The sequence below is a fragment of the Monodelphis domestica genome, chromosome 8, assembly GCF_027887165.1.
Source record: "Monodelphis domestica isolate mMonDom1 chromosome 8, mMonDom1.pri, whole genome shotgun sequence".
Lineage (NCBI taxonomy): Eukaryota > Metazoa > Chordata > Mammalia > Didelphimorphia > Didelphidae > Monodelphis > Monodelphis domestica.
In genome coordinates, this window is record NC_077234.1 from 240,644,219 (window position 1) to 240,660,228 (window position 16,010).

At 40.0% G+C, this 16,010-nt stretch overlaps 1 protein-coding gene across 5 annotated transcripts in view; it reads left to right on the plus strand.

The window, feature by feature from the left end:
* CDKL5 (cyclin dependent kinase like 5) overlaps window positions 1-15,751 on the plus strand; it is a 295,365-nt gene extending 279,614 nt beyond the window's left edge. For 4 of the 5 annotated variants that reach the window (XM_016424756.2, XM_056808681.1, XM_056808682.1 and 1 more), the window contains 3 exons: window positions 3,398-3,520; window positions 4,757-4,876; window positions 9,732-15,751. In XM_016424756.2, the coding sequence (XP_016280242.1) occupies window positions 3,398-3,520; window positions 4,757-4,876; window positions 9,732-10,127 (639 nt within the window). In that variant the 3' untranslated portion in view covers window positions 10,128-15,751. The remainder of the gene's footprint in view (window positions 1-3,397; window positions 3,521-4,756; window positions 4,877-9,731) is intronic. The other variant, XM_001380680.4, reaches the window with a different exon arrangement.
* Window positions 15,752-16,010: the final 259 nt, after the last annotated feature.

The following is a 16,010-nucleotide window of genomic DNA, read 5'->3' on the forward strand; positions in this document are numbered from 1 at the left end:
TTCCATGTTTACAATATTAATGCATCTGATATTCTTCCAAATTCGTATCATGACATTGAGGTTACCCTGGGTTTTTGTAGACTGTGCCAAGGGAAGCACCAACTCTAATAGGTTTAGCAATGGATTGTATTTCTCTTACAAAGAGCAGCTCAGACGTGTTTAGACGCTCATTGCCTGATGACTCTCTACCATGTATTTTGGGTTTGTTTTCTTTTTTGAGAGGGAGTATTGAGGGAGTCAATGACTATACACAAAGCATTGCCACCTGGATCAGTGAAGAGAATAGCCAAACTGATGAAGTCATAGATTTGTATTCAAAGTATCAAAATAGGAGAGCTTCGGTATGCAGTATGAGTAACTTTCAGAATATGGAATCACTTAAGATCCTTTGTATATCACCTATATTAAACTTTGTTTCTGAAAGTGTTACTCTCCAGTATTTCATATCTAAAGCACTCATGTTAGTTAGAGTCATAATTTAGTTTATAATGTTGTAGTCTCATCACAAGATATTTGGCAGAAAGAATTGATTTATGCGTGTATATCCTGTGTACACAGTACACAGATTCATGAAATAATTTTTTAATATCTTCATAGCACTTCTATAATAACTGCTTGATTTTTATATATGTGTATATTCAGAAGCCTTTGAATGTTAAGCAATTTGCTGCTTCACAGAAGTGAACTCCATGTCCTTAGAAGAATTTCATTTAAACAAGACAAACCCAAAGTAAACAATGATTCAAATTAACTTACAAAGAGACAATTAGAGGGAGGGAGGGAAGGAGAGAGAGAGAGAGACAGAGACAGAGACAGAGACAGAGACAGAGAGAGGGGGAGAGAGAGAGAGAGGTTCCTTTTATTCTATTAATTCTCATTTCAAATTTTGTATTATAGAGAGATTGGGAGTATTGAAGGGATAATTGAAAGTTCGATAGATCAAGAAGTTGGAAATATATGGTGTGCCATGTTTCAATTTTGACTGTTGGAGTCTGTATTTTTTTTACCAACATTAAACTGAAGATGTCCAGCACAATTATGGCCACACGCAAGCATTTAAGTTTCTAGTGAGTAGAATATAGTTTGCCAGACAGTGAAATACGAAGATCATAGATAATTGCTTTAGAGCCAGAAGGCATGTTGGCTCTCATCTAATCCAGTCCCCTCATTTTATAATGAGTCGTCCAACGTTGTACAGGCCACAAGTAACAGATACTGTGACATCAAATTCAACACTATTTTCATTGTAGTAAACATAGGCCTTGTCTCTAAGATATTACCATTTAGTTGAAGAGATGACATATACATACATATATGTATACATACATACATATAATTTAGGAGATGGTCGATTTTATTGGGTCATTTTAGTATTCAGGATCTTGTTCAAATGGCAAACTCTGAATAGCGGTTGCCCAATTAATTTTTTTCCAGGAGTGATTTGGCATGTTCTTTAAATCTTGTAAGAACAATATATTTGTCTTTGTTGATTGCATTTGAATTTTAAAATTTTAATCATACAATATGACAGTAAAAAGCTTAAGAAACCACATGAGTTAGGAGACTAGAACAGTGTTTGGAGGGGTAAGACCTTGGTCTAGATCCCATGTAAAATATTTCCTAGATGCCTCATGATAGACAAGCCACTTACCTTCCTCATTGGATTGTTGAAAGATGCTCAAAAAAATCTTATAATTGCTATATAAATGTGAGCTATTATCATTAATAATAATCTTCTATTCAATATTGTGTGTTTTAAATTTTTATGTGGCCTGGATCTGTTTTCATTGGTTAGGAAACGACTTGTTTTGAAATTCTTTCCACTAATGAAGAGAAGTATCAACTTATAATTTTTGGATTTTCTCAGTGAACTGAAAACATAAGTGACTTTGCCTATGTTCATACAGATAGTACGTCTCAGAGGCATGACTTGAAATCAGATCTTTCTGGCTCTATCTGCTACATCAGACTGCCTCTCTTTTCCAAATTTATTTTTTAAAATATTCAATGTTGCAATTCTGGTTTACAAACCAAGTTTTAAAAGGATTTTAATGTTGAAACAAAATTACCAAAGGGACTTCAATTAGCTGTCAAATTATAGTCAATCAAGCCATTGTCAGTCAGTATTTATTAAGTGCTTACTGTGTACAAGGCATCACATTGAGTACCGGGGTTACAAAGAAAAGTAAGATAGCCCCTGCTCCCAAGAAGCTCACAAGCTAATATGGCCTAAGTTAGATATTTATATTGACTGTGCCTGGAAGCATAAACTGCCAGAAATTCAGAATGATATACATTTTCTCACTTGGGGTATTGCCCAAATTCAATCAGATTAAGATGTGGAGACACAACATAGACTGGTTATAGAATGCTTTAGACCTGTTTGTTTGTTTGTTTGCTTTAGTGTCCTGATTTTGCATATTCAGCAACACAAGGGACATAGGTCATTTTTGTCTGTGTCTGTATTTTATATTACATAGATCTAAATATTAAAATCTCTGTGATAGTCTTAACATCATTTTCAAGCTCAAAAACGACTCCAGTGTCCCTTCACACATTTTTCTAAGTGTGATGATTGAAATACTCCAAAGAAGATGCACTGGGGCAAACAAAGCAATCCGGCAGCACTCACAGTAAATCAATCTGGAAAAAAATTACTTTTAGGCATGTGGCCTCAGTTGTATAGCTAGAAAATGTTCAGTAAACCCTCCCAGCATATGCTGATTTAATTAGCTTTGTCATTCTAGACCAGTGGTTTGATATCTTGACTAGTTAGAGTATTCAGCTTTAAATATTGTTCTTAAAATTAAAGACATGGGGAAATGCAGTCTTCTGAATCAGGCCAGGTATGTTTCCTGGTAATATTGGTAAATATTTTGAGGCACTCAAAGGGAAATGACATTCATTATTAGTTAATCCTCTGTAGAAATGGTATGTATTTTCTAGGTGATATTTTTCTGTTAGTGGTAATTTTTTTTCCAGCTATGCCAATGGTAAATTGTTTTTAAGTGTTATATTCCTATCTTTTAAGTACCACCAAAAAGGGTCATTTATCTTTAACTATTTAAATGTATTTCTTTTGTAATCATATTTTTTGCTATTCAATATAAGGTTTATAAAACTAATGGACATTTATTCTGGATGCTCCTATTAATAGTTTTATGTTGCCATATCTTCTTTATATAATTAGAAAAGGTTCCTCAATACCCTAAATTCCATCATAGACATTCTTGTTTGCAATAGAAGTAAAACTGATCTTGTCTTGAAAGCATAATGTGAGAATTATATTATTTAATTGTTAGTGTTAAAATATATATTTCACAAATGCTTTCAAAGACAATTCGCTTTGCATAAAGCACTATTTTTGCAATTAGTTTATTTGTATCTTATGTTGCAGACAGACTCCACCAACGGGGAGAATCCAAGCATCAAGAAATCCCTCTTTCCTCTTTTTAATTCAAAGAATCCTTTAAAGCATAGTTCTTCTTTGAAAAAGCTTCCTGTAGTCACTCTACCTATGGTATCCATTTTTAAGTACTGTAGCACTGAAACCTGCTCCAGTAAACTTGTTTTACTGATGACAACAGCATGTCTTTTGTTTTCATGGGGTCATAGTCTCTTTATGCTAGTTAAGTATTTTGAGCCAGTTCCATAAATTCACTGGATCCAAATTGTTGACCACTCTTGCATATTTGAGAAAGTGTATGTAATAAAGAGAATGAGGCTCAACTCTAAAGACTATCAAGAAGCTATGTGAAAGTTGATAGGCAATGCTGGAAGGCAGCATTCATAAGATCACTAATCTCCTATTAAAGGTCAGACTAATAATTAAAATTAATCAGTAACTATTTGGGGGGGTCATGGATGTGGTCTGGTAATATTTGTTTGACAGTTTATTTTCCTAAAATGAAGTAGAATGAATAAAATGGAGTCAAATTTGGGGCTTTGTGAAAAACAAGCTTCTGGTAATTCTCTGTTCTTTTTCTGGCTTGCTCCAGTTTTTGCTATTGCCCTACTTTTAGTGCCAGGATATTTACTCTGAATTTGACATTAGTCATTCTCCATTCGTTGACTTGTTGAGAAAAACAAATCTTAGCTTTTTTGAATTAGTCAAAAAATCTCCCTACTTTTTCAATTGTCCTCATGGTACCCCATGGAAGAATACTTTGACCAGGATTCACTGGGGTATGATTTCCGTCCATTCGGCAGTAATAACAGCTGAAACCACACTCCTGCCTTCATCAAATTCAGTGTTTTACTTTATCTCCTACCAGGCCAATGTTTTGGTTTTATTGAACTGGTTCATAACCTAACTGCAATATGGAATGCTATTGAATGAGGATAAGACATTGTAATTTTTGGTGTAGATTGATTTAACTGCTCTCTCTTACAGCGACTAAACTAACAGCATGGGAATGCTTTCAGGGTTGAGGTTTTAACAAAGCTGCATGACATCTGCTAGTGTTTCCTTATGGAGGGGTACCTCGGTTGAGAGGGCAGTAAGCACACTCATTTACACACACACACACTCACACACACACACACTCACTCACTCGCTCATATATATATATATATATATATATATTTATATATTTATATATATTTATATCTCTAGACACATTGCAATAATAGCTTGGGTTTTAGTTTTGAATTGTTGGGGGTTAGTTTTTTAGGGGAGGGGAGCTTCCTTAGGAACAATCAATCATATAATTGGGTACAGTCAAGTGAGTTAGTAAAATCTTCTGTTTCTTCCTAGGTGCCCAATTCGGATAGTCAGGATCTTCTGGCATTACAGAAAGCCATTCACTCGACTAATCACCAAAGCAGCCGGCCAAAGGAGTGGCGACCTGAGAAGATCTCAGATCTTCAAGTTCATGTAAATGAATTATGCCTGACTATCTTGACATGATATGTCTGGGAATGTTTGGGGGGTCTTATGTTGGGAAGGGAAATATGCTAGAGGTGTCTGTGTGTGTTAAGATGCCGGAGTCAAGCAGGATGTCCTAATGCAGGAGCAATGATGGCTTTGAGCAGGCACTTTTCAAGTAAGTTAAATCCAGATTATCAGCTACTGTATGAAGAAATGCTCCAATTTATAATTAGAATAATATAAATTAAGGATCCACCCCGTACATATCAGTAGGAAAGCAAACCAAAAAAAAAATGCTCTATTAATGAACCTGTAAATTGGTCTAGCCATTTTGAAAAACAGTTTTATTGTCCCAAAAGTCACTAAATTCTTCATATACTTTGATTTAGTTATACCACTAGACCATTATCTCTAAGTAGATCAAAGAAACCCTAAAAGGACCCATATGTGTAAAAATGTTTATGGAAACTCTTTGATACAATAGAGAACTGAAAACTAAGATGGTGCCCCTCAAATGGGGAATCATTGAGCAAAATATGCTAAATTAATATAATTTAATATTACTGCATGGAAAGAAATGAGTAAAGAGAGTTTTAGAAAAACCTGGGAATACTTGTGTGAAGTGATGCAAAGTGAAATGAGCAGAAGTAGGAGAATAATTTATTCAGTGACATCTTAAGGAAAAAAAAAACAACCTTTGAAAGACTTAAGAACTCAGAGCAATGCAAAAACCAACAGAGAATACTTGATAAAACATCCTATTCACCCCTTGACAAAGATAAGATAGACCCAAGCTGCAGAATGACATTAAAATGAGTACAGTTACAGTAAAATGAGCATATCCAATGTGGGAATTTATTTTGTTTGACTTCTTATATTTGTTTTAAGAGTTTTTTTTTTTAATTTTTCAGGGGTGGAAGGGAGTAGTGATAGAAGAGGGGTTGGGGATAGCATAGCTAAAAAAATAAAAGAAATCTAAAGAAAAGAGGACCATTTAATCATTTTCTTTAAAATGCATAGAAGGGATCTGAAGGAAGGCCAGAAAAAATCAGATGAGTAGGACAGCTTTGAAATTTATCTGTTAATTTTATTATATATTTTAATATCTAATTGAGTGTTATTTCCACTTTGTGCCAATTCCAGTGAGAATGTCAAATATTGCCTGCCAACCCTCATCTTTCCTTCTAAGGTGTATTGATTCTTACATGAGAGATAATTTACTCCCAACTTTCTTTCCTTTTCTCTTTTCCCAGTATATTCCTCTTTCTTATCCCTTGATTTTTAAAAATATTATCCCTCATATTCAGCTTCGTTTCTGCTCTCTGGCTGTATGTGCTCCTATTCACTGCCCTAATGGTGATAACATTCATAAGTATCTTCAGTACCTAACTATCCTAAATACTTTAGGTATCTCAGGTATTTTCAAGAGTTATATTTTATCTTAAATATCTGAGTTATCACCTTACTAATAATATAATCAGTCTGGCCCCATTATTTACTTTGATTACCTTAAATATGTTAAATAATTTAGTATCTTTGGTACCATAGAAATCTTATGTATCTTAGTTTTCATTTTTTCATGAAAGGATTTAATTAGTTTAATCTCACTGATTCCCTTGAGGTTTTTTCTGTTTAGATTTTTATGCTTCTCTTGAAAATCAAATTTGATCATCAAATTTTCTTTTTGGCTCTGGTCTTTTTGTCAGGAATGCCTGGAAGTCCTCATTTCATTAAATGTTCTTTCCTTCCCCTGGAGCATTATGCTTAATTCTACTGGGTATATGATTTTGGTTGTAGGCCTAGATCTTTTGCACTATGGTATATCAGATTCCATGCTTTGCAGTACTTTAATGTAGAAGCTTTAATGTGTAATCCTGGCTGTGGTTCCACAATATTTGAATTGTTTTTTGTTTTGTTTTGTTTTCTGTCTATTTGTAGTATTTCTCCCTGCCTTGGGAATTCTGGAATTTTAAAATTTGGAATTTCTTTCAGGAGATGATTGGTGGATTTTTTCAATTTATTTTTTCCCCTTTTGTTAAAAAAAATCAGTTTTCCCTGATAATTTTTTGTAATATAGTATCCAGTTTCTTTTTTTCATCCTGACTTTCAGGCAATCTGGTGGTTCTCAGATTGTCTCTCTCTTGGATCTATTTTCCAGGTCAGTTGTGTTTCTGATGAGAGATTTCAGATTTTCTTCTATTTTTCCTATTGGATTTGTTTTATTCTTTCCTGCTGTCATATGAAGTCATTAGCTTCCATTTATCCAATTCTACTTTTTAAGAAACCTTTTTCTTCTTTGAGGCTTTTTGTACTTCCTTTCTTAGGCAGTTATTTTCCTATTTAAGCATTCCTTTTCTAGGAAACTATTTTCTTCAGTAAGTTTTTGTTCTATACTGTTGTTATTTTCTTCCAAGTCTTTTATTATTTTTTTTATTCCTTTTTGGAGCTCTTCCAGGTGTTCATTTTGGATTTGACAAACTTTCAAATTTTCCTCTGAAGTTTCACACATTTTTTATTTTTTGTATTGCTGTCCTCTTCTGAACTCATATTTTGGTTGTATCTCTTTGAAATATTTTTCTAGCATTAAATGGCTTTTCCTCTGTCTTTTGCTTATTTGAGGGTTATTTTCTCCCTTAATTTTGTCTGTATGCTGAAGCTCAGTTGTAGGAAGTGCTGTCTCATGCTTGTCCTGTGCTTGGGGGTCAGCTCAGCTGCCTCAGTCCTGGATTCAACATTCAGCAGAGGAGGTCTAGTTGGTCTACTATGTGGAGGTTCATCTATTCAGTTCAGCTGGGTCAAGTTTGGTTTTGCCCAATCCAAGTAAGGCTGGACCTTATTGGACTGAGTTCCTCTCCCTTCACTGGGTATCATCCAGCCTCTGATCTGGCTGGACTTTGCAGGGCTGCTATTCGTTCTGTATTGCTTTGGTTTCTGTTCTTACCCTTCTGACAATGGAATAAGCTTGTGCTGTATTATATCCAAGTTCCATTGAGGCTTGTTCAGTGCTCTCTGCTTGTACCCCATTGTCTCTCTGCATTGTTGCATGCTGGAGCACTGCTTCACTCCTTCTTCTGTTGGTTCTGTTGCTCCAGGTCTTTTTTGTTTGTTTGTTTTTGTTCTGTGCATGTTAAGAGGGTAGTTAGTGGGCTCTCAAGGTTTCTTATTCTGCCATCTTGGCAACTGGAAATTAACCTCTATTATATATTTTAAAAGAAAAGCAAGCTATTCTTAGCAGATTCTCACCTCCTTTTTATTTTATTGTGTATATAGAAATGTCCAATTTATTAAATGTTTGTTAAGCTCAGAATAAAAAAAAATAGAATGAATAAGTAGATAAATACCAGAGTTTTTAGCAAACACCATGAAGTGATCAGTAGGTACAGTGAGCACTGTTCAACAAAATGTCTATTCTGCCCCAGGCACTTTCATAGAGACACTGAGTATATATCGAGAAGTAAATTACCTTTCATTCTCAAGGAGTTTAATTGTGGGGAAGAGGGGGAAGTGACAATAAGTACACAGATATATACCAGCCAAAATGCCATTCTAGAAACTGAAGACCTTAAAGTATTTAATTTGGTTTTAGATTTTTTAAAATATATCCTTTGGTTTAATAGAGCCTAATTTCTCAGATTTGTAGAGAATTAATTCAAATTTAGAAAAATACAAGTCATTCCCACTTGACAAGTGGTTAGAGGCTATGAACAAGCAATTTTCCAGATGAAGAAATCAAAGCTATCAGTAATCATGTAAAAAAATGTTCTGAATCACTCTTGATTAAAGAAATGTAAATTAAAACAATTCTGAGGTACTACCTTATACCTATCACTTTGGCCAATATGACAGTAAGGGAAAGTGACAAGTGTTGGAGGGGATGTGGCAAAACTGGGACACTAATGCATTGTTGGTGGAGTTGTGAACTGATCCAACCATTCTGGAGAGCAATTTGGAATTAGCCCAAAGGATTATAAAACTGTTCAGAGGGGGGCAGCTGGGTAGCTCAGTGGATTGAGAGCCAGGCCTAGAGATGGGAGGTCCGAGGTTCAAATCTGGCCTCAGACACTTCCTAGCTGTGTGACCCTGGGCAAGTCACTTGACCCCCATGGCCTAGCCCTTACCACTCTTCTGCCTTGGAGCCAACACACACTATTGACTCCAAGATGGAAGATATGGGTTTAAAAAAAATTAAAAAAAAAACTGTTCAGACTCTGATCCTATAATACTACTACTAGGTCTGAATCCCAAAGAGGTAAAAAAAAGAGGAAATGACCTACTTATACAAAAATATTTATAGCTTCTCTTTTTGTGGTGGCAAAGAATTAGAAATTGGAGGCACATCCATCAGTTGGGGAAGGCCTGAACAAATTGTGGTACATGTTGGAGATGGAATACTATTGTGCTTATGTCTTCCATCACTTTTGTTGTATCCTTAAATGGATCTCCAGAGGACAGCACTCTTCACGGCTTGGGTTTTTTCAGTATATGTGCAAGTTGTTTCCTCGCTTTATAATACACACTTGGAACAGTTAGATTCATTTTGTATTATATTTCAGAGGTTTATCAAAGATTATTAGAGTTAGAAATAAAGAAATACCAAAGAAGAAAGCACGTGCCCCGGGCACAGGGCCCATTCCGTTTCACTTAGGACACCTTGAGAGCCGCCTGTGCTTAGACACGGAAGCAGAGGGCCCAAGCAGGCGGCACAGGCGGCTTAAATACCCGGGTTGTTCTCGACCGGCCGGGTCCCTCAGGCGGGATTATAGGGCATTCTGGGAAGTGCCAAGGACTCCTGGGAGGAAGTCTGCGGTTCGAGGCTCCATTTTTACACACTAAATCCTGTATCCAATTCTCATTCCTTCAGAGTCAGCCATTAAAATCACTCCGTAAGCTGTTGCATCTCTCTTCCGCCTCAAACCACTCCACTTCCTCAGATCCGCGCTTTCAGGCCTTACCGAGTCAGCAAGCCAAAAGCTCCTTTTCCGAAGTGCGGATTCACCCCATGAGCCAAGCGTCCAGCAGCAGCAGCGGCGGCAGCAACGTGCGCGCGGAGGCCACTCCCAAGGCTCGGCCGACCCTGCAGCTGCCGGGTCAGCTGGAGCCGGGTTGGCACGTGTCCCCTGTGAGCAGGAGTGCTCCCGAGGGGCCCTCCTACTCCGAACAGCTGGCTTCAAAGAGCGGCCCAAACGGGCACACCTATAACAGAACCAATCGATCCCGGATGCCGAATCTGAATGATCTAAAAGAGACAGCCTTGTAATTGTGCTCCAGGGACGGGGGAGAAGGCCAGCCCCCGAGGAGGCCGAGGGGAGGCAGGGATGGGGCACGCGGGACCGGGGCAGCCAGCCCGCCTTTTCAGCCTGGGGAAGCTGTGCAATATTGGGGGTGTGGAGCCATGCTGCCAGGCGCCACATCGGTTGTCAGGGATCCTACGGTAGAGGGGCTGGATTGGGGATGGCTGCTCCGGAAGGCTCCCTTGATGGTGGCCTTCGGGAGGAAGTGGTTGCCTGGTTCCCTCCCCTGCCCCGCCCCCCCTTACATTCCCGCTTGAGTGTGCTCCCTCGGGACGCTGGGAAGCTCGAGCCTGCCTTGGCCTTCCCGGGACGGACAATCCAGTGTCTCGGCCTACGTCCTCACCACGTGGGCTTGGGGGAAGCCCAGCCCATCCCTTTCTTGCAAGGGTTAGAAGTCGCATTGTATGTCTTCGATTTGTTTTTTTTAACTCCCATATTTGATAGGATTTGTAACATTTATTTATGATTAATATTGTACTCTTGCAATCACACCTTTTATGTTCGATATAGAGTTATTCCGAGCTGTTTGGAACATTGTGAAGCAGTGCAGCAGCGACAGTAGTTTGTATAAAAACTCAACAGTAACATTCATATGTGGCTTCAGGAGTATTTTATTCCCTCTATACACGTATATGCTAAATACCTGTCTGTTTTCTAAATATCTTCATTTAAAGGAAGCATCCTTAGGACTCCGCCATATTTTTATACATTGTGATATAAAGTGCAGCATTGCCCTCGTGATCAGGGAGGCGGCCGGCGGCCACGCCACGATCCCCTGTGAGCAGCTCCCGGATCCCCTGTGTTCCGCACCCCCTCGGGGCGCGCTCTGCCGGACGTCGCGGGGTGTAGACCAAAGAGAGGCCGCGGGGGTCCCGCGTGGGGATGGCGTCCGCTTGTTGGGCGTGCTGCTTGCAGCGAGAGCCCCAGCGCGGCTCCCCCCATGTGGCCGTGCTTAAGCAGAACGGCAGCGGCCCTCTTTCGTAGGGTCCGGCGCCCTGCGTCTCCCCCTCACTCCGATGGCGTCCGGGCCTGCGACCTCGTGACTGCACTAGCAATAACCACCCGAACGCACTCGCCTGTCCAGGCCTCCGTTTCAGCCGTGCTCCCGTGGCAGCCCTTTTGACAACGGCGCCCCCCCCGAAGTCCCTTAAAGAGAAGAGAGCCGCTTGGTCTCCCTGCTCCCCCTCCCAGGCCTGGCTTTGTCAGGGTTTGCTCTGCTCACAGCTCTGAGAGCATCCCATCCCCAATCGGCCTTGACCCATGACAGCTGTCGGAGGGAAACGCCGCAGGGACCTGACGATGATGCGAACTACAAACAGGAGGCTCCGTTTCCCCGGACTCTGACGTGTTAGGTCGTGTGTGCGTCGCCTTCACACTTAGACCATGCTTCCGTGTGCGCAGACTGTGTGTAGCTCTCAGGGCTTTGTGTTTCATTTTCAGTAATATGGTGGGCCCTAAAGGAAAACTCGAGGTGGGCGTGACGTCATCCTTGAGGCTGTCTTCTTTGAGATCCGTTGGCGATCTCGCAAGCTGTGCTTTTTGCTTCATTTTTTTCATTGTTAGATTTTTCTCTGTTCTTCCAGTTCTGGGCATTTCAGCTGGCCCTGCATTGTCTTGAACGGAATTTTTCCCTCAAAATTACCCTGTCTTATGTGAGAATTAAAAACCTAACAGCATTTATCTGAGTGCCTATGACACTGGTAATGTGTGTTCAACACCTTGACCACAGGGCTACAGCCCTTCCCATCACCCCACACTCCTTATTTGTTAGTGAGCTCGTTTTCAGCATCGAAAGGACCTCAGCAGTGCCTTTGGCACTTGGATAGCGTGGGGAGCCCCTTTGGGTTCTCCCGGGCTTTCTCCTCTTGGTGTCCCTTAGATGGGAACATTCGCCTAAAGCTGTCCGTCGTCCATCTTCTTCCAACCGCAAGTAACAGGTGGCTAGGAGTACGTGTAATATATTCCCGGATCCCAGTTAGAAAACAGGCACTATTCAGAGCCGTTTGAAACCGATCTGCTGCCTCGCCTCCTCTTCGAAGCTCTTCATGGAGCCTTGCCAGGACCCCTAAATGGAATCGGTGGCTTGTCATTCTCGGTCAAGTTTTCTCTCACATCTGGTTGTTTTAGGGTGGAACTGTTGCTTTTCCCAGCACGTGGTGTGTTTCTCATTCTCTAAAGGCTTCCTCATGGGTCCACAGAGACCTACCCCTCGAAAGAATGTACTAGAGGGAGCCACAGAAGCGGATGAGTTTGAGGTGGGATGGAGACCTTCTAAGAATGAACTAACTTATAATTCAAGCTGTCTAGATCCAGTGAAGTTTAGTCACTGATGACAATTTCCAGAATTGCCTTTTGTATTAGGGGAAATAAGATTTTAGGCACTTAGGGCACTTTTTCTTGTCTACTTTTATTTTTAACCATTTTTTTTCTGTGAGAGACTCAAAATGTACTTTATTCCCTCAGATCATTGAGGCTTGTACTAAGTGTCGTTGGATAGCCCTTAGAGCCTGAGATCATACGATTACAGAGTTAAGAGCAGGGTCTCTGGTGTTTCTAGACTGAATTTGCCAAGGTGACCCTCTTCCCTAAGTTATGGAGTTGACAGTATGGGTTTAAGGGGCTCCCACTCTCTTCTCATCAGCACTGCTTTCTGCTTGTTGAAGGGAAGGTCTGTATTTGGGGCTAGTGAGACCAAAGCGACCTTCTAGGTAGTTTAAGCTCAAAATTCATGCAGCCCACCAGCCACCTCGAGAGCGCGCAGCAGCTCGGAAGGTTAGATTGATGTGTACTTGCTGTTATGGAGGACCTGGAGCTGTTAGCAACACTCCACCACAGCCCCGTTGTTTGCTCGTTAAGAAAGAAAAAAAGGATGCCCGCCAGGCAGACTTGATGCCTCAAACGTCCTGGCGGTCTGCCTAGCGTTAGATGTATTTGTGCCTGTGTTTGTCATGGAGAAGTCTGGGTCTGACGTGCTCTAGGGCCCAACTGCTCACAGTCTCACCCAAATATTCTGAGCTCAGAGTTCTTCTGATGAGTGGATAGTGAGAAACGTAAGGGGAAATTTATGTCATGTTAGTACAAACTCAAGGGAGCCAGTTCAGTACATTCATAACCTGAAAATGAGTGAAGAATTCGGGGGGGGGGGGTCCTCATTCTCTCTACCTGGCGTCGCTTATTTAATTTCATGGCATCTACCATTCTGTAACTTAAAAAAAAAAATCTTCCAGTCATGTATAAAATGGCCTCAGATTCAACTTTTTAAGAAAAGAGGAAGAATTGTTTTCGAGGTTTTGGAAAGATCTAATTCTAGCCAAAAGAAGTCTGCAACTAACTATATACCAGGATCCTGAAGGAAGTGGCAACTTTCTCAAATCTGTTCCTATAGCTAATACAGTAATATCTGTGTACTCCTCAGAGACGGCCTCCTGATTTTATATCCGGAGAGCCGTCGTGTCCGGCATGGATGGATGTTTAGCAGTATTACTAAGCTACACAACAACCCCAGCCTCTATGACGTGAGACACTACCTAGTAGACACAGATAAGCTCATTTCCTTGTGCATTCACACTTATTTTCTGCATGAATCAATGCATGAGCCAAGGGAGCTCTCCTGTGGTGTGGACTTCTTTTTGATATGCTGGAAGCGAGAGTGAGATTGTTTATACAGATCTCGAGACAGGAGTGGGACCTTTGGAAGACTCTCTGAGGATGCCTTGTTAGCTTATTCGAATGGAGAATTCATTTCTTCGGTGGTAGACCTGAAAATCCTAACGTTGAGTCTCAGAAAGTTTTGGTCCCAGAAACGATGAGCCAATGCAAGAAATACCAGGTTATAACTGTCCCTCGTTTTTGTAGATACAACTGTGATGGAGTAGAGAGGGGAGGGAGTCCGCTGATTTTGTGCTTATTTTTCAGTGCTTTTATGGAATATAAGTAACTCCAGAGGCCCCAGGCCATTGGACGTGCAGAGTACAACAACCAGCCACTGTATAAATATCTTTTCTCTAAAGCTCTGTTCATCCTTCTGTAAGATATTAATTGTGAGAATCCTTTCTGATGTCTGCTTAGTTTCCATGAGTCAGTCAATTTACTTGTGTGTTTGCTACAGAATACCAAGTGTCTTGTTTTCCCATAGATTTACCTGTTAGGTTTGGGATCTTGGGATATTTCTGCTGGAAAAGATATGTAATAGTCCCCGTTTTAGATTTTCGGGGCTCATAGAACTGAGCTGTATTAATTTCTCTGAAGGAGGGGCCACTCCGTATTTTTTCTACAGGGTTTAGTCTTTTCAGCCCCATTTGGTCCCCGTGTCTTCCTTCATAAGATCTTGCACCTTAAAATCAGTCTCTTTGTAGTATTCAGATTTCAAGTTGCCTTGTTTGCTTCTATTCCAACACAGTCTATCCAGGATACAGAGGCCTTACGTGTTCCTCCATCCACCCTTTAGTTGTCTCTATCGGCCGTTGTATTGCGATTTCCTCAGGACTTCCTTTGGTTTCAGTGGTCACTTCCGGAAGTTGTGACTCATTTCATTTCAGCAGCAGGACCAACTTGTCACGGTGCTTTGCTTCATTTCAGATAAGAGCCTTAGGAACACAAAAGGGAACCGAGATGGTGTGTATAAACGGGGCGCTTTTGCCCGGTTTGCCAGAGGGTCCAGTGTGTCAAAGCTATCAGTCACATGAACCGAGAAAATGTTCGCTTCTGCAGAATAAAGCTCTCCGTAGAAACTTAGAAGATACTCAAAAAATGGGTAGCGAAGTTCTGTCTTTATTTTGACATAGATTTCATTAAAGACGCCAACTCCCTTGTGGTCCGTTTGTTCTATTTCCCTTCCTTTAGGTCTTTTTTAATTGGGTGGGTGGTTTTATTTGGGGGGGGGGGGGTTGGAGGAAGGTCGGTTCTTAATCTTAGTTGAGTCAGACTGCTTGATGGAATGAAGGAATTTTTCACCTATAAATCTAGATGAGCCTAACTAAAAGTTATCCAAAAATACTGCCTCCAAGAATTGCTTTATGCCATTGGGAGTTTCTGTTTGTTTTACATAGAAGAGAAATTTCAGAACTTTTTCAGGCCCCAATTGGAACAGTATAGTGTCTGTGGCAAAAATCTGGCTCGGGGTGAATCAAGAACTTTGTTTTGAAGATGAGACTAAGCCAAAATGATATCATCCAAATTTATGGGTAAACAATTACTAGAAATTCTTCAATGCACAGACTTTATAATCATAACCTATCCTTTTTACTGTGGAAAGGAGGTGATGCGGTATTAATCTTTTTAATCCTTGAACCCAAACTGACTTTAACATGTTGAATATTAAAATACTTCACAAGTTAATAAACCATTTGTAAAGTGTTTATAAAATCTTTGTATCATGTGTTGGTACACCGTATCAAGTTTTTTCTGGCATGTATTCCATTCTAACTAATGTAAAATTTCTATTGTTGCTGTAAATATTATAAAAATATTTATCCCATGGTAACCTTAATTATCAGCATGAAAATGGTTAATTTTTACTGAGCACAATGTATTTTTGAATGGACCTTCCAAAAATACGTCTTTAATAAAATGCAGATTTTGCACTAGAAAATTGATGTTGTCCAGATTGCTGTCTTCAAATCTCTGCAAAGCATCAGCGCTGAATGCCTTCTCATGATAGCTCACTTTTATTTCTTCCTTGAAAAGCAATTCTTTTGCATTCCAACCATTATGCCAAAGGAAAATGTGCCTTTGAAGGTGAAATCAGTTGAAGAGCCATAAAGTAACCTCCGTGAATGCAAAAAACCTAACATTGGGTTTGTTTTTCATTTTCCAAACATCTCCCCACTCCGGGCACTGGAGGCCATTTG